The sequence below is a fragment of the Nannospalax galili genome, unplaced genomic scaffold (assembly GCF_000622305.1).
Source record: "Nannospalax galili isolate Female #2095 unplaced genomic scaffold, S.galili_v1.0 scaffold69, whole genome shotgun sequence".
Taxonomy (NCBI): Eukaryota; Metazoa; Chordata; class Mammalia; order Rodentia; family Spalacidae; genus Nannospalax; species Nannospalax galili.
Window position 1 is genome coordinate 3,166,089 of NW_008360297.1, and position 22,055 is coordinate 3,188,143.

Here is a 22,055-nt window from a genome sequence, read left to right on the forward strand (position 1 = left end):
GAAACAGCATACAAATATTATGAGAACTAAAATCAAGATAATGAAGCTAACACACAAATAAGAAAAATAAATAAAAATAGAAAAAATTCTAATGAAAACTAACACCTCAAATTTTCACTAAAGGTCAAAGAGGAGCACGACTCTCTGGGTGTCACACCCTTCAGCTCTTTCCAGCATAGAATTGCTTGTTCTGTTGGTCTTCATAATGACCTCAGGGAGGATACACTAAATACTGGTGCTGAGCCTGCTCCTGCTCCTGCTCCTGCTGCTGGAGATGCCTCTGATCCTGCTCACAATGCTGACCTTGCTGAACCTGGTCCAGTTCCTGGTACTGGAGATGGTACCGATCCTGTTCATGATATTAATCATATTGCTTCACTTCCTGCTGTAGTTCCTGCCAACAACGTGGGCAATGGACCAAATTCTATAAGGGCAGGATGGGAAAACCCGATAGAAAAGTTTGTAATAAGACTATGGGAAAACATATCATGGCAACAGTTTAGATAACTTTTTCGTCCAATAAAATGAATATTCTTTTTTGGCTAATATTTATGACTAACAAATTTATGCTTCATCTAGGGATATTTAGGCATTGCCTGGTATCAGAAAAACATTAATTGGTCCTATTTTCCAATTATATTGAAAAGACATTCATTATGTAGAAAGGACAAAGTATATTTTCCCAACAAAACAAAGTTGACTTAGTTGGCTCACACTGTTTTCTCATGCTAGGCTGAGGTAATAAATGTCACTCCCAATGACAACCTAGTGATTTGTGGGTAGCTAGGCACATATGAAGAAATTTAGATATTAGTTTCTACTTTTTCTGTGCTCATACCCGGTGAGTTTTAAGGGTAACACCATCTTGAAAGCGATGTCTGCAAATGAATCCAACCAAATAATCCTTCACCTTCTCATACACAAGGAAGTCTCTCGAGCCAAAAGTGAAGAATGTGATGGGGAACATGTCTCTGTACAGTCTGGACAATGTGATGGAGAACATGCATTGTAGACTCAGTGTGATGGAGAGCATGCATCTGTGTGGTCTGGACAATGTGATGGTGAACACACCTGCCAGACCTGTACACTCCTGTCAGCATTACTGCTCTCCCCAGCAGCCCTGACAGGCAGCCTCAGGCCACTTCATAGAGAAGGAAGCAGAGGCACACAGAGAGAGCATGTCCAACACAGCACAGCCGGTTCCTGCCAAGCTTCCTGAGCTTCCCTCTAGAACCTTAGCAGGGAAAGGATCCCTGCTCAGCTGAAGGCTGCACACAAAAATTGTTGGCTTTCTGCTTTTCTTTTCTCCCCATCTCAGTCTTGTCAGATTATAAGGATAACTGAACTGCATCCTCCTCCAGGAAGCCCTCCCTCATGCAGTCAGGCATAGGAATGCACGCCTCGAACCTGGCACATGGGCGGTAGAGGCAGAAAGTTCAGGATTTCAAGGTCACCCTTGGCTACATAGTGAGTTTGATGCTAGTCTGGGCTACATAAAGTCCAGTTTCAAACAAAACAAAATGAAAAGGAAGCCCTGCCTCAAACCTCCACCCAGCAGCAAAGACTCAGAGGCTGGAGAAGCTGTGGTCCTTTCCAGGAACTGTGAGTAGCCTTACCTGGAACACGGGAGGAACAGGGTTTGGGAGTGAGAATACACACTGGAGCTACAAGTCTATATGTTCCTTTGCCCCTAAAATTCATGGGTTGAAATCTTAATTTCCAAGGTGATATGGAGGAGGACACTCTGAGCCATGGTGATGAAGCCCTCAGGAATAGACAACTACCTTTGTTTTGTTTCAGACAGAGTCTCCCTGTGCAGTCCAATAGAGCCAGAACTCTGAATCCCCCTGCTTCAGCTTCCTGAATGCTCGATTTGTGTCCACCACCATACTAGGCCAGCTTACTTCTTTGAAAGGAGGCCCCAGAGACCCAGATGTCATTCCCTTACATGTGAGGACACAGATTGTGAGGTGTGTTGTACAGGACTCTCCTCTCAGTCAGACAGATGGCATCTTCTTCAGTTCAGCTGTGTCCACTTGCAATAGATCATCACAGCTAGGCTTGTTAACTGTTGAGGTCCCCTTAAAGACCGAGGGGAAGGAGGGGCCCAGAACCCTCACCTGAGCCTCATGTCCCAACCCACTGTGGGGCTTTGGAGGAGGGCTCGAATACAGGCCAGGGAAGGCTGAGGGAGGGGGAACTTAGGGAGGAACACCCTTCACCCATTACTCTGTAGAGTAATCCCAATAAATGTATTGGTTCCCCAGAGTGTACTCTAGTCGAATGGTACCTTGAATTGTCCTTGGGACCAAGGGAGGAGGAAGTGAACGTTTACATCTCCCCCAGGGAAGGAGGTTTTTAAAAATATTTTATTTATTATTTTTATTTTATGTGTATGAGTGTATTGCATGCACATATGTGAGTGCACCCGCGACGTGCAGTTCAGCAGAGGTCAGAAGAGGGCATCAGATTCCCCTGGAACTGGAGTTAAGGATGGTTCGTAGCCACCATGTGGGTGCTGGAAATCAAACCTGGGTTCTTTGCAAGAGCAGTCAGTGCTCTTAACCACTGAGCCATCTCTCCAGCACAGGGAAGGAGTTTTAGCAACACATTGTCTGTGAGAAAGCAACCCTCTTCAAACAGGATCTGCCTGTGGCTTGATTTTGGATTTTGTAACCTCCAGAACTGTGAAAAAGAAAATATTTCTGCTTATGAACAATAGACTAAGAGTTTTGATGTAGCAGCCTGAAATGGCTTACCCCACCCCACTACACACACACACACACACACACACACACATACATACATACACACACACATACACACACACACAAATGGCAGTGGGGAACAACAGGCTTCTCAGCAGGAGTAGGACAAGCAGAAATGTTTGTTGAAAAAAAATACATATATACAATCAACATATATATGTTGATTATGTATATGTTTTAGACAGGGTCTCCCCTGGCCTGGAACTCACTGTGTAGAACAGGCTGGCCTCAGTCTCATAGAGATCCACATGCCTCTGCCTCTGGAGTGCTGGGATTAAAGATGTAAGCCACCATGCCCGATGTGATTTTTTTTTTTAAGTCAACATAGAGAGCTGGGGATATAGCTCAAAAGAGTGTTGCCTGGCATGTATGAGGGCCTGGGTTTAATTCAGAATACTCATAAAAGCAAGCATGGTGGCATACCCCTGTAATCCTAGCACTCAAGAGTTCAAAGTCATCTTTAACTATGATGTAGTTAAAGGCCAGAAACCCTGCCTTAAAAATCAATCAATCAATAAAAAATAATAAATCAATAATAAATAAATAAATAGGACCAGAAAAATGGCTTAGTGGGAAAGGCATTGACCATCAGGCATGACTATCTGAGTTGAATCTCAGTCCCAGGGACCCACATTGTAAAAGATAGATGAGTCTCTCAAGTTATCCTCTGACTTCTACACATAGTGCACCTCTCCTGCCCCACAAAGGAATGAATGTAAAAAAAAAAAATAAAAACAACAAAAAAAGAGTGGTTCTATTTACTGGGTAGGGGCTGGAGGATGAGGTCAGGTCAGCATTTGGAGTCTGGAAGACCAGTGAGGAGGGTGGAGGCCAGGGTTCTCCCTGGGCAGGGCTCCAGCAGGAGGTGGGGCACCAAGTAACTTCCACCTTTCCCCACCCCTGCTCCACTCCCTGATCAATCTAGTGTATGCCTTGGTTATACTTTATCATAACCTCTAGCCATCCTCCATCCCCCAAGGCATCTTGTTGAGGTCCCCCTTGTCCCTTAAGATTGGCACTGCACCTTTATTGGCACCATGGTGGTCTATACTCATAGATGGTACAAGTCTTGACTGGCTAGTCCATTGGTTAATATTTACTGTTCGGAGTTCTGGATTCTTTGGCACTTTCTCAGCTATAGAATAAAATGACCACATCCAAGCATGCCTAACCAGCTTGAAAGGCTAAATCGTGCCTGCAACATGTGTCTTCACCATATACCCTCCAGCAGCAAGTACGGATAGTCTCCTTAATTATACTCTAGGGCAGTAGGGCAGACTGAGTGTACTTTGACCAACAAAAAGCTAAAGGTGTCTCTTGGGGTCATTTTTGCAACCGTGAATTGTGGATCCTCTGATTCCTTAGGCCTGTGATTATGACCTGCTTGCCTTTATGTTACTTATCAGTGGAAACCAATAGCTCTTGGGGATGGGTAGGATCCTGTTTTAACTCATTCAAAGGTGGAGTAAGGGGAGGCCAGGTTGTCAGTCAGGCCTCACATCTTGTGGACAATGGGGATGGCACCCACACGGTGACCTGTATGCCATCCCAGGAGGGGCCTTACGTTGTGTCTGTTAAATTTGCTGATGAAGAGATCCCTCGAAGGTAAGCCTCGAGCCCTACCTACAGGACTGTGAGCACTGCTCCATGGTTCATCCACCCAGCTCTTCACCAACTTTTCCATTCATCCAACCAGCCAATGCTAGTCACCCAGAGTCTGTATAGTCCACACAATATGGCACCATCCAGCAGGCTTGGTACTTGTGATGCCTATTCTGTTGTCCAGCCATTTATCTGTATTCAGTTCAAAGGAAATCTGAAATTAAGAAGTTGAGGGTCTTTGAAGAAATGAATATATTAGCTTAGCAGAGGTTTCCTTTTGATGACCCTGAAAGCCATTTTCTGATTAAGACAGTTTACCATTCACTTGACAGTTTGTGTTGCTGTAGCAGTTTCTGATGGTACTAGATGGAAGCCTTGTTTCCTGTTCATAATAATACCAAAAATGGTGTATAAATGCTTCACCTCTAGAACAACTCCCAAAGACTGACTGTCTTTCTTTATTTCCTTCTTTCTTTCCTTCCTTCTTTCTTTCTTTCTTTCTTTCTTTCTTTCTTTCTTTCTTTCTTTCTTTCTTTCTTCCTATCGTCTTCCTCCTCTTCTTCCTCCTCTTCCTCTTCTTCCTGAGACTGAGTCTCACTATGTAAACCTGGCTGGCCTAGAACCCACTATGTAGACCAGACTGACCTCAAACTCATAGAAATCCTCCTGTCTCCCAAGTATTGAGATTAAAGGCATGCGCCATAATTTCCAGCTAAGATTTTTTTGTTTTTAATCATACCCCTTATGATTTTTTTAAAAAAAGCTTATGTCATGCATGCTTCAATACACACATTTCTGTGAATAAACATTTATACATATAGCTCTGTGTAGAACATAATTCATTGTCCAAAATTGCTTAGGCCCATGTTTCCCAGACTTGTTTGGAAGCCCAGACTGTTTGTCTTCCATAGGGTGTTCTCAGGCAGCACTAGTCTGTCATATGATGTCTTGTACCTCATAGCTCAGTGTTTCCACTGGACTTCTAGTCCTCTGATTTAAATCTTCTGTCTTATCTGCAGGAGAAATTCTCCTTTCAGCTCTAAGTTCCTTTGTTGTATAAGAGAGATCAGATAGAACTGCACTGACCTGTATTCTTACTGACCAGGATATATGCATGCTTATTAAGTCCCTTTAAGGTAAAGGTACTTCCCACATACGATGCCAGCAAAGTGACTGCCTCTGGGCCTGGACTCAGTTCCTACAGGGTGCCTGCCAGCCTACCTGTGGAGTTCGCAATTGATGCCAGAGAAGCTGGGGAAGGCCTGCTGGCTGTCCAAGTCATGGTAATGCTTGAGATTTTATTTATTTAGAGCTAAGCCTTATTAGTTAGACCTAATATTCTGGATAAAGATAAAAATGAGGATTTTTAAGACCTAATTTCTGACCTGATGCACATCTTTGTGAGAGTTTTACAGTTAGTACCTATGTTGGAGAAAAGATGCTTGTCTCAAGTGATGGAGGGTTTGGCTCTCCCAGATCAATGAGCTATCTTCAGCAGTCCTAGGAGAAGTCTCTCTCTCATCTCATTTGGCAGAAGTTAGTCACAGTCACATGATTGTACCTGGTGGCAAAGATGCTGGTATGTGGAGCCTTGTATTCAGGGGTACACCTAAGAGTCCTGTTAGTACAGAGAAAAGGAAGAGAAAGTTTGGCTGCCTGCCAGTGGAGCTTTTGCCCCTTGTATCTCTATAGTTCAGTGAATGCGGTGCTAAAGTACTATTTATTCACTTGACAGACCATCTTGGTGTGATCTGTGACCCTCTCCTTTCCCCTATCAAAACACAGCAGAACAAGATCTCATTAAGCTATCACTGTCTCTTCCCACTAGAGGTGCCAATTAAGGAGCAAGGGTTGTCATGATTGATTTCTACTTGTTGACAGTAGCATTACTGTGATTCGCAGGATCAAGAGGGAAAGCCCCAAAGAGCCACCATCCACGACAATAAAGATGGAACATGTGCTGTCACCTACATCCCTGATAAAACAGGATGCTATATGATTGGAGTCACCTATGGTGGACCGTGTCTGGGCCACACAGACAGGCAATGCCAGCAAGTGCCTGGCCACAGGTAAGTGAATGCAGGGGCACATCAAGGTCAGGAGTCTGGCCTCTGGCCTCTCTCTGCCACTTATTAGCTGTGTGATCTGGGCAGGTTGTTCAGAGCGTCTTGAGGGTCAGTCATGCAGAATTAGGATAAAGGTCTTTTTGAGGGGAGAACATTTGGGTTCCAGAAACTTTTCCATGGATCAGAAACAGTATCGCAAGGTTATCCAAAGATGAAATGAGGTCAGGCAAAAAAGATGCTGAGCATGGTGCAAGGGCCGGGAGCCCTTATCACTTTTGAAGTGGATACTTTTGTTGCTGTCTCAGCTCTGACAGAGATTCCCATGAGAAGCAGCAAATCTTTGCCTTTGTGAGTGGTTGGCTTGTGTGTTCAGGAGTCATTCGAGAGCATTTTAGACCAGTAATAGAGAAACACAGAAAGAATCTGGGATTTTCCTTTCAGAAATTCATAAATATTTGATCCTCACCTTTGCTAAAGTTTCTCTTTTTTATTCAACATATTTTTTATTGATTATTATTATTATTGTATGTGGAGAGATGGTTCTGGGAATTGAACTCATGGTCAGGCTTGTGACGTGGGGCTGCAAGCACCTTTACCCACTGAGCCCTCCTGCCAGTCAAAAATGACATTTTCCTTTTTTAAAAAATTTTTTTCTCCAAGGACAGGGTCTCACATATCCTAGGCTAGCCTCAGACTTGTTATATAGCCGATGTCCTAAACTTCTTACCTGTACCTCCCAAGTGCTGGGATTCCAGGCATACTCACTACACCTGTTTTGAGCCTTCCAGTTTCTAAGAGCAGCTCCTGCAAATTGGCACTGCTGTTTATGCAGATCTCAGAACATAAATCCCCAGCTGGCAAAATGGCTCAGAGGATAAGGGCACTTGCCACCAGGCCTTCTGACCTGAGTTCCAGCCTCAGAACACATATAGTGGAAGGAGAAACTGTGCGCATGCCCGCATACATCTGTGTGCTCTCTCCCTCTCCCTCTGCCTCTCCTCCTTCCTCCCTCCCTGTTTCTCTCTCACTAAATAAGAAGGGGGGCAACAATGTGAACCACTATCTCCGAAAGCAATTATTTGTTTCTCTTGGACTGAGCAGTGTGGTTCCACCCTGGATCTAGATGTGCTTTCTCTCATCTCCTGCTCAAGACAGTAAATTACTTAACTTGGGCTTTTTTGTTTCACCCATGGTAAAAATTGAAAAGTACTGGCCAGACCACCACCTCTAGTCTATGCCTGATTCCCAACTGCTGGGTCGGGGCATGGTAGATAGAATGGGACTCTCCCTCTTGCTTTTCAGACTTCTGTTCGCTCTCCTAAGCAGGGTCCTGAGATGATATTTTCTTCAGTCTGGTGGTGCCTGTTGTCTCAGCTCTTGTTCTGCCATTTGGGGTCTTCCACAGACCAGTCCTCTCATCCATGTCTCACTGTATGAACAGCTTTGTTAGCACTTCCTGTTGCCCTTACACACTTTGCACATTTTGACCAGTGTGCTTTTTCCTTCCTCTGATTTTTCAGGTCAGAGACAGACAGACAGACAGATTTGACTGACTGACTGGGGAGAGTTTGCAAGGCTAAGAACATACATCCTTCAGGGTTGAGACTTACTGTCCTTCCAGGGAGATCTGTCAGTGTGGCTTTGAACGCACATGTAGCAGGACACTTCTCAGAAGAGCTGATTGCTTTTTCCATAACTGAGTCCTCGGCGTTTCTGTGGTCAGTGTCATGCATGGCACTGGTTCATCTCCCTCTGCCCTCTGTAACTATAGTATTTGGAAGGAGGGATTCTGGTTTGCTGCCCTTTACATGTATCTGGTCCTTAATAAAGAATCTGGTGCTAGATTGCTTGCCTAGTTTGCTTGTCTAGTGTGCATGAGGCCCCAGGTTCAATCCCTAGAACTTGGAGGGAGGGAGGGAGAGAAGGAGGAAGCAAGGAAAGGGGGGAGGGAGGGAGGGAGGGAGGGAGGGAGAGAGAGAGAGAGAGAGAATAGAAATGCTGGCCTTGAACTTGGACTAAGGAGGTATTCTTGTTAACTGCTTGATGGGATATGCCCTTCTCCAGTGGTCTTTGGGATGCCCCTCTGTCTAGCAGCAGGTAAAGGTCTCAGCTTTAAGATACCACAACCTAGTGTGATCTATTCTTGAGCATCTGAGATCTGAGGCAAGTATCCATGGCTTGCACATCCATTCTCTCCTGAACTTTTCTCCAGGTCCAGGCATTGCCCCCACTGTGAAAACTGGTGAGGAAGTGGGCTTTGTGGCAGATGCCAGGACTGCTGGAAAGGGGAAAGTGACCTGCCCGATTCTGACCCCAGATGGCACTGAGGCAGAGGCCGTTGTCATCGAAAATGAGGATGGCACCTATGACATTTTCTACACGGCTGCCAAGCCAGGCACTTATGTGATCTATGTGCGCTTTGGTGGTGTGGGTATTCCTAAAAGCCCCTTCACTGTCATGGTAAGCAAAATTTCTTCTCCAGAACGTGCTGTTATTAGCAGTAACAGCCATCATGTGTTGAGCCCTTACTGGGACATCCTTCCACACATCCTTGACTTTGTACCCTAAGTGTAATCTCTAGAAACAGAACCCTTTGACTCACTAAAGAGTTTTTGGAAAAATCTCTTCAGTCATAGAAGTATCTGTCATGCTAAAAGGCTTAGGCAATGTCCTTGCCTGGCCTAACTCAGAAAGGAACACTTTCACAGGAAAATATAAAGCAGTAAGGAAATCACATGTGCATGTTCTTCCTAGCTCCCTGTCTAAGGAGGAAGGGTCCTGGTACTCTATGTCTAAGACTTGACTGTCCTATCTTAAGATTCCTGGTGTCTCTAGTTGTGTATAGGAAAGATGCAGGAGGGGAAGATTCCTCATCTTTTGAAGCCAGGAAGATCAGGGGTAGAAGGGAACCATCCTGTGAACATTTGAGTTCCTCAATGAGTAGAGTCTTTAATTTTCAGTTCTGGGTACCTTTTAGATCATCTGATTCTTAAGATTCTTCCTCCTGAAGCACAGTGGAACCATAGAATTGCCTCATGTAACCCTCAGAAGCGAGCCCTGTTAAAATGAGGAGTGCCCAGTCTAGACAGATACCAGGTGCCATGTGGGTTCCCTTGCTGTGTCCTTTGATGTGGAAGAGCAGCTACCCTCAACCACAGGTCCCAGGACTGCCAGTGGCCTGGCCCCACCTGCAGCCTATGAGTGCCTTCTAATTACTTCATGTTGTACGGCAATGGAGTCAGACAGAGTCCATTCCAAACAGAAGCCCAGGGACTCTTTTCCCATCTAATATCTGCTGTAGCTTTCTTCCTTTCCACCGGTGTTAATAACCGTAATGCCAGAGCCCTGAAAGCTTTTCATATCTCAAGTATGTAAACACTTGTCAACTTTGGATGTTGTCCATTTGGGAGTATTTTTTTTCTGCAGGGGAGGAAAAAGTACAGTGAGAAAGTTGATGTCCTTATTTATAGAGATGGGTCCCAGTTGTAGTTTTAAGACTTTGTCCTTATCCCATAGCAGGTTTGATCTTGTTGGCTAGAATGAGGTGGGATGGAAGAGCATCAGTTGGGGAGAGGTTATGGTAGTGCTGCAACAGACTGGGGATAAGAGACCCCAGATGCTGAGAGGGTCTGAGTGAGAAATCAGAGTTAAAGTTTGGGAATCACATTGGTCAGTGGGCCACATGCTTTAGTGGAGGCATCACAAAGTCCTAAGTACTCAGAAAGCTAGAGTACCTTGTGGTCACCCACTACCCTGTCTTCACTGGGTAGATTCTCTGCTTTCTTGTAAAGACATGAGGCTAGAAGAGCAGACACCAGGTACCACATTGATAGTAAATGCCTCAGGGTCACTGCAGGCTTGAGCAATTATGTCACACACACGTGGCATGCAGATTCAAGGATGAGCAGCTTAACTGCCTGCCACCTTGAGAAGTCCTGGTTCCAAGGCTATATAACTTAGCCCTTGAAAGACCTTCCTGCTGGTGACATGATGCTGAACCGTCCCCATTAGAACTGATCCTAAAAGTGAAGCTGCCTTGTCAGATGGCACAGTGCACAGCTTCGTGCTATTAAGATTGAGGATAGATGATGAGAGACCTTTTCCTATTGAGTCACTTGGATCAGGAGCATGACATTGGCAATTCTTAAAAAAAGAAAAAAACGAAAAAAAACTTAAAGACATTTACTGGACTGGGGAGATAACTCAGTGAGTAACGCGCTTATTACACAAGCATGAGGACCTGAGTTCAGATCCCCAGCAGCCACATAAAAATCCAGGCATGGCAGTGTGTGCCTATAATCCCAGTGCTGAAAAGCAGAGACGGGAGGGTCCTTAGGGCTTGCTGGACAGCCAGTCTACCCAATCCATCGACTCCAAGGTCAGTGAGAGACCCTATCTCAAAAAATAAGGTGGAGAGCAGTATAGAGGGAAACCACTCCACAGTAACCAACACCCTAGTGGAGCAGTGGGGAGGACAGGGCTTGGGTTATAGAACCCTGAGTAGCTATAGCAATATCAATCCAATGTGATTCCCAATTAATCTCCATTTGCCACTGACCAGGCCACCAATGGGCAAGTCACAGCCATGGAGGAGGTACCGGTAAATGCATGTCCCCTTGGATTCAGGCCTTGGATACACTTGGTTTTTTTTTTTTTTTTTTTTTTTTTTTTTTTTTGTTGTTTGTATTTTTGTGTTTACTAAGACTTCATTTCAGAAAAGCTTTCACCTGCTTGGGAATTGCTTAAGTCCTCTGGGTGTCCTGGCCATTGGTGTGTCCCCCACTGATCATCTCATCACCAGGGTCCCACTTTCTCTGTAAGATCCACCCCCATCACCATGTGCTCGCCATGAATTGCCAGCCATCATGCCTGTGATCATGCTCCATGCAGTTTTTCTCCGTGTTTAAAGAGCAAGCTAGACAGTGGTCAGCAGGCCTCTTGCTCAGACTCCAAACTGCCATTTGCACATTCTAGCTTCTGTTGAGGGGCAAAGCCACCCTCTACTGCTCCATGCCTCTTAAAATACACCTCCTTTCCCAGCCCACAAGCAACTAAACCTTTCCAGGTGGAGCCTCTTGGGATCTGAACATTGCTGTCTCTCCCTTTTCCATTTTCCTAAAAGTCCTGCTGGGAATTGTACAAGCAGACTGTATTAGTCAGGGGTCTCCAAAGAAACCGAACTGGTAGAATGAATATATATGTATAGAGATTTATCAGCTTAGCTCACAGGATAGAGTCCGAGTAGTCCAACAATTGCTGCACCACACTGGTGAGGCTGAGAATCTGTAGTCACTCAGTCCACGAGGCTGGATGTCTCAGTAGTCCCAATCTGGCGCTGAAGGCCTGACAAATTCCAAAAGATCAGCTAGTCTTCGGTCTACAGCAGCAAGACGAACTCACCAGCGAGAGAGAAGGCAAGCAGCAAGAAGCCAGGCATTCTCCTCTGATGTGGTCTTTTATACTGGCTGCCATCAGAAGGTAACACCCACATTTAGGGTATGTCTTCCAGCTTCAGATGATCCAGTCAAGAAGATCTCTCTCATTTCAGTTAATCCCAGATCCAGTCAAGTTGACACCCAGGATTAGCCATCACACAGACCACTAAGCAAGCAGTTTCTAGCGAGCACTCAGTGGGATTTTGCCAGTCCTTCTGATTCTGCCCTGGGCTGAGACCCAGCTAGACAAAGCCCACACTACACAGGTGGCCACACTCCAAATCCAGGCCTCCCTGATTTGTAGAATTCCCAGTGGCTCTGCCCCCTGTAGCTCCTTCATTCCTGCTGTTGTCTGTTTTACCAAGTGACCACTGTTTCCTGTTTTCAGGTGTCTGAAGAGGCCTATGTCCCAGTGAGTGACATGAACGGCCTAGGGTTTAAGCCTTTTGACTTGGTGATCCCATTTGCTGTCAGGAAAGGAGAAATCACAGGTAAGCGCTGGGGAGGCAACTTCACCAGGTCTCACTCTTAGGACTTCCCCCAGTGACCTGGTTCTTGCTCTAACAGGCCAGTCCCCAGACCCCTAAGATTGCAGACCATGTTTCTCTGAAGTGGTGGTTCGTTTATATCTTGTTACATTCTTAAGAGGGCTTGCAATTCTCTTTAGGCTAAGAACATCTGTGTTTTGATGCCCCTTCACTACCAGGTTCCTGTTTGCCTTTTCCCCCATTTTCTCTTATTTGCTCACTTTTCCCCATTTCTGACCTTGGCACAGATCTGTGTACAAGGTTCTTGAATCTCAGCTTCTTCGTGCCCATTTCTTTTGGATTGTTCTGCTCTGCTAGGTTTGTGGTCTTCCCAATTCCCATCTGAGCTTCTAATTTGCCAGTTGTAGAAACCATTTATTTATGAGTTGCCTCCTGCATTTTGTGGAAACCAAAAGGAACCCATGAAAAAAAGCAAGCAAGTCTTGGTTTTCCCACTGCCGGACTTGGCTGTTTGAAGCAGCATGAGCCATCTTGGATCTGATGGCCTTTGTTATGAGGGCACCTGTGTATTATGTCAGCCGCTTGGGGAAAGCCACCAGTGGGCTCATTGCCCTGTGTCCTTGGCTGTCCAGGAGAGGTTCATATGCCTTCCCGGAAGACAGCCACCCCTGAGATTGTGGACAACAAGGATGGCACAGTCACTGTCAGATATGCCCCCACTGAAGTCGGGCTCCATGAGATGCACATCAAGTACATGGGCACCCACATCCCAGGTAAGTTGAGCCCAGCAGCTTGGATGGCCTCTTGAACGTGTGGGAGACTAATGGTCTCTCCACGGTAGACCCAAGAGTGCTGTGCTGACCTGCCTGTGAAAACAGCCTGAGACCCCAGCACAATGCACCTACTTCCTGAAGAGATAATACACTCAGCATCCTGGGTCATAGTGCAGGGCCTTGAGGCGGTGCTTGTTTTCTTTGTCTCTGTGCAAAGTGTGGCCAAAGATCAAGCTTGGAGAAAAATAGGCACAGAGAGAGAGACTTTCCAGCCTGGCCTGCAGAATCCTGTGGGGTGTGAGGTTCGGGATCGGGTAAGAAGAGGAGAGATGGCCCTTGAGGAGGAACAAGCTAGCTTGTGTTTCCTGGCCACTGACCAGCACCATGTTAATCTTCTTGGTTTTTCTCTTTCTTTTTATTTTTTTTTGTAACTGTTTATATATTTTTAATATTTTGAGTTGGTGACATGTTTACACCTGTAACCTCCTCCTGACTTCTCCTTGAGACTGACTCTTGGTTATTTGAATGTCCAATTTTGGAGACTCTTTAGATTACGTGAAAATGGGCGCACAGATTTTAAAACCCTTTTCCATAAATACCAGAGTACTCCACACATCTGTCTGTCCTTATACATCAGTATGTCCTTACTCTTTTCTTCTGACAGCATGTCCAGGAAGGCTGTGCAGACCTGCCTAGGCGAGTGTCTTCATAACTTGTACCCATCCATCATCTGGCTGAGTCACTGCATATTCCTCTGGCTCCCTGCTGAGGGATTTCAGCTCTTCCCACCTTTGCTGGCACCAGTTTTATGGGGAGAATAGCCTTTCACATCTGCTCCTCACACCTGCTGAGGTGTACCTGTGGGATTTGGGCCCCTGGACAGAGGTGTGAGACAGCTACCGGCTTCTGTAATTTCAGTACCTTTTCCCATCTTGCCTTTTCTGGGGCTCTAACATCTGTGTCCCAGCAGTGGACCAGTGCACCTGCCACTCCGCAGCCTTGCCCATGGAGTCTACTTTTGGAAAGTGTCTTTCCCAGTTCTTTTTCTGTGCACTGAACATTTGTATTCTTGGTTCATTTTTATTGGATCATTGGCCCATTTGAGAATTTAGCCTTTTGAGGTGGGAGTTCTAAGTACTTCTCTGAGCTTGTCACTTGCTTTAATTTATGTTCATATGTATGCATAGTATGTGACTAAAGCAAACATGTGTTACCTGATTCTGATTAAATATTCTAATGACATAAAAAACAGTCATGCTCAACCTAGGTGTTATAGATGGGTTATAATTATACATGTATATATATATGTTATATATGAAGATAGTTTGCTCTGCCTGTATTTAATGTGACACAGTGGATAATCTCTCGTTAGTACATACAGTTTGTTTTTAATGCTCCATGAGTAGATCATTCCCTATTATTAGTTGCTGAAGTCTTTTTTGACTTTCTTCAGGCTTTTCGTGTGAACATTGGGAATTAAAGAGCTTATATAGGCTGAGGGTAAGGGTGGCAGAGAGTACGACTGTGGGGTCCACTCCTAGAGGCCGGCTCCCTAGATCAGGATGCCTTATGTTTTTAATGGCATTGGCAAGCAGCCTTCCCTCTAGTATGCAGATTGTATCTCCACATGGTATAGATGCCTCTTCCTGTTTTGCCAAGCTCAGCTGAATCCCCCTGACCCAGCTCCTCTCCCTCTGGTCTGGGAGCAGCCTCAGGAGGTGACAAACCTGTCTGCTGATAGGTGAACACTAATATATACTGATTGCCTGAGGTATCTTAATGATCTTAATGAATCTCGTCTTTGTTTGTGTCCTTGGCAAATATGGAGAGCCCTCTTCAGTTCTATGTGAACTACCCCAACAATGGGAGTGTTTCTGCATATGGTCCAGGCCTTGTATATGGAGTAGCCAACAAAACTGCCACCTTCACAATTGTCACCGAGGATGCAGGAGAAGGTACCGTGTGCTTTGCATGGGTATGAACTTGTAATCTTCCAGTGGAGAGTCAAGTGTACATGATTGAAGCTGGCACAGTGGCACACACATACAGTCCCAGCCATGCAGGAGGTGGAGGTGGGAGCATCACTTGAGCCCAGGAATACAAAACCAACCTGAGCCATATAGTGAAACCTCATCTTGAAAAAAAAGAAAAAAAGGGGCTGGAGAATTGGCACATCAGTTAAGAGCACTGGCTGCTCTTGCAGAGGACCCGGGTTTGATTCCAGCACCCACATGGCAGCTATGAACCATCCTTAACTCCAGTTCCAGGGGAATCCAAAGCCCTCTTCTGACCTCCGCAGCATTGCACGACATGGGTGCACTCACAGACACGCAGGCAATACACTCATACAGATAAAATAAAAATAAATAGTTTTTAAAAAATCACCAATGTATGGCAGTATTTGTCTCATTTTTTCCCCTCTCATAAAAATCTGTCACTGTCAAACTCTTCTGTCTTCTACCCAGACATGTTTAAATACTTATAACCTGAAAGAAATTGATTTTATCTTATGAATTAGTTAATGGGACTCACTGAGAATTCAAGAGGGCTTTTGGTCAAGGATGGTTTTATTTTTGTTCTTTCTGCTCAGTAATCCTCAGGATCACCCACAAGTTACTTAGTAGTACATTCTAGCCATAGCACTTTGCCAACCACAGTATTCTCAGAGTCCTAAACCTGTGCTTCTAATGGTGGCATCCACCCTGACCACCAGTGATAGTCTACACTAGCCCATCCTGTGTGTGTGATTGATTGATTGTGATCGTCTCATCCTCATCTGTCACATCCTGGAGTGCTGGAATTATTTAAGGGAATAGTTCACAGTGGCATATCTTCACAATGGACTTTGCCCTGCAGGCTGCTTCATTTTCAGTCTCTTGTTCCTGATGAGTTGTCCCTGTAAGAACAAGGAAACTCTCCCTAACTGTCCTCCCTCCATTGTCCCACCCACAGGTGGTCTGGACTTGGCTATTGAGGGACCCTCAAAGGCAGAAATCAGCTGCATTGACAACAAAGACGAACATGCTCTGTGACCTACCTGTCTACTCTGCCAGACGACTACAGCATTCTGGTCAGGTACAATGACAAGCACATTCCTGGCAGCCCCTTCACTTCCAAGATCACAGGTAGGGTTGTCTGGCTTGCATGAGCTTCCCCCATGGGAGATGGAGTTGTCCCTGACCCCCACTCCTCTATCAGCCTGGGTAGCAGGCTAGGACTTGGGTTTTACAAATTCTTTGCACCCAGGGCGCAAGTTTATATTCAGGCTGCCCAAATTCCTCCTCTACTCATAACCTAAGAAAAACAAGAGCTACTATCTGGAGAACAAGCTCTCAAATAGAGGCATTAAGATAATACTTACAGCCTGGGTACAGGAACTCAAAGAGGCCAATCAGCATCACACTAGATAAGGTTTCCACTCCTTTTTACAGATCAGAAAACAGAGGTTTGGTAAGGTAGTCGGTGAGCCAAGTTCATATGGTATTCTGGGATTTAGAGTCAGATTATCCCATTCCGTAGCCCGTGTTGCTGACCTCTGTTCTGCCTGCTGAGTTGGGAGCATGCCCACAGTGGGTTCTGAAGAAAATGCACAGATCAGGGTTCTTGCTCTCCCAAGGTGCTCAGAGTTGTCTGAAGCAAGTAGCAGTTCTGCGTGGAGGGAATCGACGCTTAGCTGGGAATTCCCGGGGTATGGCAGATGGGCAGTACCTCCCATTGCTATAGTCCTTCCTTTTCCAGGAAATATCCAGATTTTTTTTGTGTGTGTGTGTGTGAGATGAAATTCCATTGTGAATGTGGAATATTCTTTATTCATATGTTGACGGACATCTGGGCTGGTTCCATGTCCTAGCTATTGTGACTAATATAGCAATAAACGTGGATGTGCAAGGATCCTATGGTGTGTTGACTTAGAATATATGTCTAGGTATATATCTAGGAGTGGTATATCTGGGTTATGTGGTAAACCTATTTTTGGCTTTTCGAGACATTTCCATACCGATTTCTATAGTAGCTGCCTCAGTTTATGTTTCTCCCCAGCAGTGAATAAGCGTTCCTCTTGTCTTACATCTTTGCCAACATTAATTGTTGTTTGAGTTATTGATAATGGCCATTCTGACTGGGGTAAGATGGAATCTCAAAATAGTTCTAATTTGCGTTTTCCTGTTGGCTAAGAATGTTGAACACTTTCAAATGTTGGCCATTTTTAGTTCTTCTTTTGAGAACTGTCTAGTCAGTTCATGAGCCATTTTGAGTTCATTGATTCATTTTGGTGTTTCATTTTTGTAGTTCTTTATATATTCTAGATATTCCCTTCTGATACATAAAGTTTTTTTTCCCCATTCTATGGGTGTCTCTTCATATGGTGATTGTTTTGTTTTTTTGTGCAGAAGCCTTTTAATTTCCTGTAATCCCATTTGTCAATCTTAAGATTATCTATAACTTTGTTTTCCCCTAGCAGTTTCAAAGTTTCTGGTCTCACATGAAAGTCTGACCCATTCTGAATTGAGTTTTGTGCAGAGTAAGAGATAGGTAGCTAGTTTCAGTCTTCTACATGTCAAAGATTCTTTTAAAAATTAGTTCATGAGGATCTGCATCCCCATTTCCTGCAAGCTCCTTTTGAACCAGCCATATGTACCAATTATCCTGTGTTGGTCATATGTACTGGTTGTCAGAGGCACATGTTGATCACGTACCTGTGGGTAATAGATTCCTGACTGTTCATCTCTTAAGTGTCATGTGGAGTGTGGGCTCTGGAAAGCCAGAGCTATCATATGTGATAGGAGCTGTTGTTGCGGCTTTTTCTCAGATGATAGCAGACGCTGCTCCCAAGTGAAGCTGGGCTCGGCTGCTGACTTCCTTCTGGACATCAGTGAGACTGACCTCAGCACACTGACGGCCAGCATCAAGGCCCCATCTGGACGCGACGAACCCTATCTGCTAAAGAGTCTGCCCAACAACCGCATTGGTGAGCTCCGACTGCCTGCATGGGTGGGAGGCAGGGGCTCCTAAGTCCTTCCTTAGGAGGTGGGTGGCACATCAGAGTGAGCAGCAGTAAACCTGCATCCAAGTGTGCCTCCACACCTCAATGTTGACAGCCTTGGACCCTGGCTTGTCACAAAGAAAGTCATAATTCTAGTTTTGAGAGTATACCATTGGAGGATTCACTTTTCTCACTACTATGACAAAATACCTGACAAAAGCAACCTAAAGGGTTTTTCTTGACTGATTGTTCAGGGTATAATCCATCATGATGGGGAAGTAGTGGCGGCAGGAGTGTGAGCAACTGGTCACACTGCATCCAGTCAGGAAGCAGGGACAGAGGAATGCTGATGCTCAGCTTGCTTCCTTTTAATTACAGTCCAGGACCCTAGCCCATGGACTAGTACTGCCCACGTTGAGGGTCTTCCCACCTCAATTAATCTAATCTAGAAATGCCCTCACAGACATACCCAGAGGTCTGTCTCTTGGGTGATCCTAGATCCCATCAAATTGACCATCAACACATTCCATAAGCATCTAACCATTGTCCCTCCCCCACCCCCTCTCCTTCCTATTCCCCCTCCACTCACAAACCTCAATCTATGGTCTGGTCCAGGCATCTCTTTCATCCCTCGGGAGGTGGGTGAACATCTGGTCAGTATCAAGAAGAATGGCAATCATGTGGCCAACAGCCCTGTATCCATTATGGTGGTCCAGTCTGAGATTGGTGATGCACGCCGAGCCAAGGTCTATGGCCGAGGCCTGTCAGAAGGACGCACTTTTGAGATGTCTGACTTCATCGTGGACACAAGGGATGCAGGTCTGTGGGGTGGTCCCAAGGGAAATGCCCAGAGCTTGTGGGAACTGGCTTCTTTTTGCTGAGACCACTTCATCTTTTCATTCCCTTTTCTTTCCAAGCATTCTTCATCCTTTGTGTTATCGGTGCTTCTACCTACATCCTGAGAGTAGGAATTTACTTTATAGATTAAGAAACTGATGCTCCAGGACTTACTGTCACCCCATCTGCTTCTGAGATTCAAACCCAGATTCACCAGAGCTCACAGACCCCTTTTCTATTATGTGTATTCCTGTCCTTGTTCTCAGCTTCCCAGGGTCTCCTGAGCTCATCCTAAGCAGAGGATGTTAGGTTAACTGGCCAAGACTGTGCTCAGTGCTTTGGGGTAAATGCAGCAGAGCCTCCCGATCCCTGTTGAGATGACCTGAGTTAGGTTGGGCCTCTCCCAAGCTATATCACATCCAGTGCCTTCATCGTCTGCCTTCTTGAGTGACAGCCACATGCTGAGTTGCAGACAAAGTCATAATCCAAGGACAGAGACTAGAAAATTTCTGTCATGACTCAAGGCTTACTGTTGAGTCCTCATGCTGTTAACCTTTCAGGTCTCCTGACCTGATTGAGGCCACTACTTACTGTTTGAAAATTCAGCTTCTTAGTTATGTGGGTGGTAATAACCCCTTGAGGCAGTACAGGCCTTTTCTGAAGGCATGCGGTTGCATAGGACCCCTGTTCAATGGGACATGATCAGTGGATTCTTTTGCTATAGAACATCTTAGAGCCTCTTGCTTCTTTACATGGGCTCCCCAAACAGACTCCTTTCTTTCTGCTCTTTGGGAATTATTTGAATTTTAAGGATCAGATATCTCTTCTGCCTCCACTATGGGGCGTGCGCTCTCTCTCTGGGCGCACTCCTGCGATGGCACTCCCCCACCACACCTGGCTAGTCGCTGGCGGGTCTGGCCACAGGCGTCTCTGGCCATGGCGGCGGGTGCCCTGCAGGCTTTTCCTGGCGGCTCGGGTCCCGTGTCTCTGGAGCTTCTCTGCTGCAGAAGCGTTGTTCTGCTGAATCCTGTCCCTAATCCACCTGTGTACTTTTCCTCCGGGCGCACTCCTGCGATGGCACTCCCCCGCCACACCTGGCTAGTCACTGGCGGGTCTGGCCACAGGCGTCTCTGGCCATGGCGGCGGGTGCCCTGCAGGCTTTTCCTGGCGGCTCGGGTCCCGTGTCTCTGGAGCTTCTCTGCTGCAGAAGCGTTGTTCTGCTGAATCCTGTCCCTAATCCACCTGTGTACTTTTCCTCAGGATGTGAGGTCCACTGGCCACTAAACCCCACGGGAAAAGTACGGAGACAGCAAAAGCTAGAATGTCCATGAGTCGGTCACGAGGGAGTGCTGCCCCCCGGAGAGACTGGGCCACCGGTAGTGACACAAGACTCAAGACTGGCTTAGCCTGTGCTACAGCTTTATTCTCTGAGACCCAGCTCTCTGTGTCCTAGCTTTCTGCGACCCAATTCTCTGCAGCCCAAATCTCTGACCATTAAGAGAAGACTAAGACATTTATACCATGGGGGTAGTGGTAAAACCTTTGGCTGTTAGATGCTTTGTGAGGCATTCTATTTACATATGGAAGTGGGCTTCTGCCACACTGCTAGACTGTTGTCTGCTTGGAGAAATTACAGGAAGGCATGGTACCTTTCAGAGCCAAACGCCATGTTTATGTTATGGCATTTGTGGCGGACACTTCAAAAGGAGACACAGGAAAGATGCCAGGAAGACACCCTGCTTATGAAAGGAGCCCGCAGCACATGATCCCAAGCTGCATGAGCTGTCCGGTCGTGAAGGGGCTTCCACTTTGCATAACAGAGGTCTCCAACATCCACCACACTCCTCCCTCAGGGAGTTGCTGTTAGAACAGCCGGGTTGTTGCAGGTTGTGGTGGCATATCCTTGGCAGTAGAAGGGCCCAGCAAGGTAGACATCCAGACAGAGGACCTGGAGGACAGTGCCTGCAAGGTCTCCTACTTCCCCACCGTGCCTGGAGTTTATATCGTTTCCACCAAATTTGCTGATGAGCATGTGCCTGGTATGAGTTCTTTTGCCCTCCCTCCATGGTGCTTGGGTTTTTAGTGAAAGTCATGCCTCAGCCTCTGGACTGCTCATGGGGGTCTTCTCTCTTTCTCTCGCAGGAAGTCCATTCACTGTGAAGATCAGTGGTGAGGGAAGAGTAAAGGAGAGCATCACCCGGACCAGCCGGGCTCCATCTGTGGCCACTGTTGGCAGCATCTGTGACCTGAACCTAAAGATCCCAGGTGGGTACTGGGGGCTGGTGGAACAGGGTGGTAGCCTGTTGGAAAGTCAAGTCTAGGTGTGACCCCGAGCAGACTATCCACCTCACTCTGGGGACTTTTTCATTTTATGATTTTCTTATCCACTTTTTAAGTTTCTAAATTTTATTTATTTTTATGTGTATGAGTGTTTTGCCTATATGTAAGTGCACCACATACAGACAATGCTTATCCACTTTAAAAATTTTTAACTTTTATTTATTTTTATGTGTATGAGTGTTTTGCCTATATGTAAGTGCACCACATGCAGACAGTGTCCCCAGAGGTCAGAGAGAATGTCAGATCCCCAGGAACTGGAATTACAGATGATTGTTAGCCAGCCACCACGAGGGTACTGGAAACTGAACCCAAGCCCTCTGCAGGAGCAGCCAATGCTCTTAACTGCTGAGCCATCTCTCCAGCCCCTATATTTTAATTTTTAAAATCTATTAATTCTGTGTGATGAGTATTTGCCTCATCATGTAAGTGCACCAAGTGGGTACAGTGCCTGCAGAGGCCAGAAGAGGGCATCAGATACCAAAGAACTGGAGTTAAGGATGGGTGCTAGCGGTCATGTGGGTTTGGGAACCCCATGGGAGCATGTCCACTGCAAGAGCAACCAGTGCTCTTAACTGCTGAGCCATCTCTGCAGACCCTGGTTTATATTTTAAAGAGTTGTAAGCAATATGTGTTTTGAAGAGATGATGTAGTTTAAGAATAAATTCTGGAGGGTAAAGAGATGGCTCAGTGGCTAAGAGTTCCCTTTTATTTCATTTTAATAGGGTCTCACCGGCCTCACATTCATGATTCTCCTGCCTCAGCCTT

At 45.8% G+C, this 22,055-nt stretch overlaps 1 protein-coding gene across 1 annotated transcript in view; it reads left to right on the forward strand.

The window, feature by feature from the left end:
• Positions 1 to 22,055, forward strand: part of LOC103726600 (filamin-B-like) — a 119,709-nt gene that overhangs the window by 83,285 nt on the left and 14,369 nt on the right. Inside the window, 16 exon segments of the mRNA XM_017795871.1 lie at positions 124 to 340; positions 4,229 to 4,373; positions 5,497 to 5,653; positions 6,273 to 6,388; positions 6,390 to 6,439; positions 8,649 to 8,896; positions 10,998 to 11,078; positions 12,260 to 12,362; positions 12,992 to 13,136; positions 14,963 to 15,087; positions 16,085 to 16,147; positions 16,150 to 16,257; positions 17,940 to 18,098; positions 18,729 to 18,932; positions 20,837 to 20,989; positions 21,093 to 21,215. Of these exon segments, the coding sequence (XP_017651360.1) occupies positions 124 to 340; positions 4,229 to 4,373; positions 5,497 to 5,653; positions 6,273 to 6,388; positions 6,390 to 6,439; positions 8,649 to 8,896; positions 10,998 to 11,078; positions 12,260 to 12,362; positions 12,992 to 13,136; positions 14,963 to 15,087; positions 16,085 to 16,147; positions 16,150 to 16,257; positions 17,940 to 18,098; positions 18,729 to 18,932; positions 20,837 to 20,989; positions 21,093 to 21,215 (2,197 nt within the window).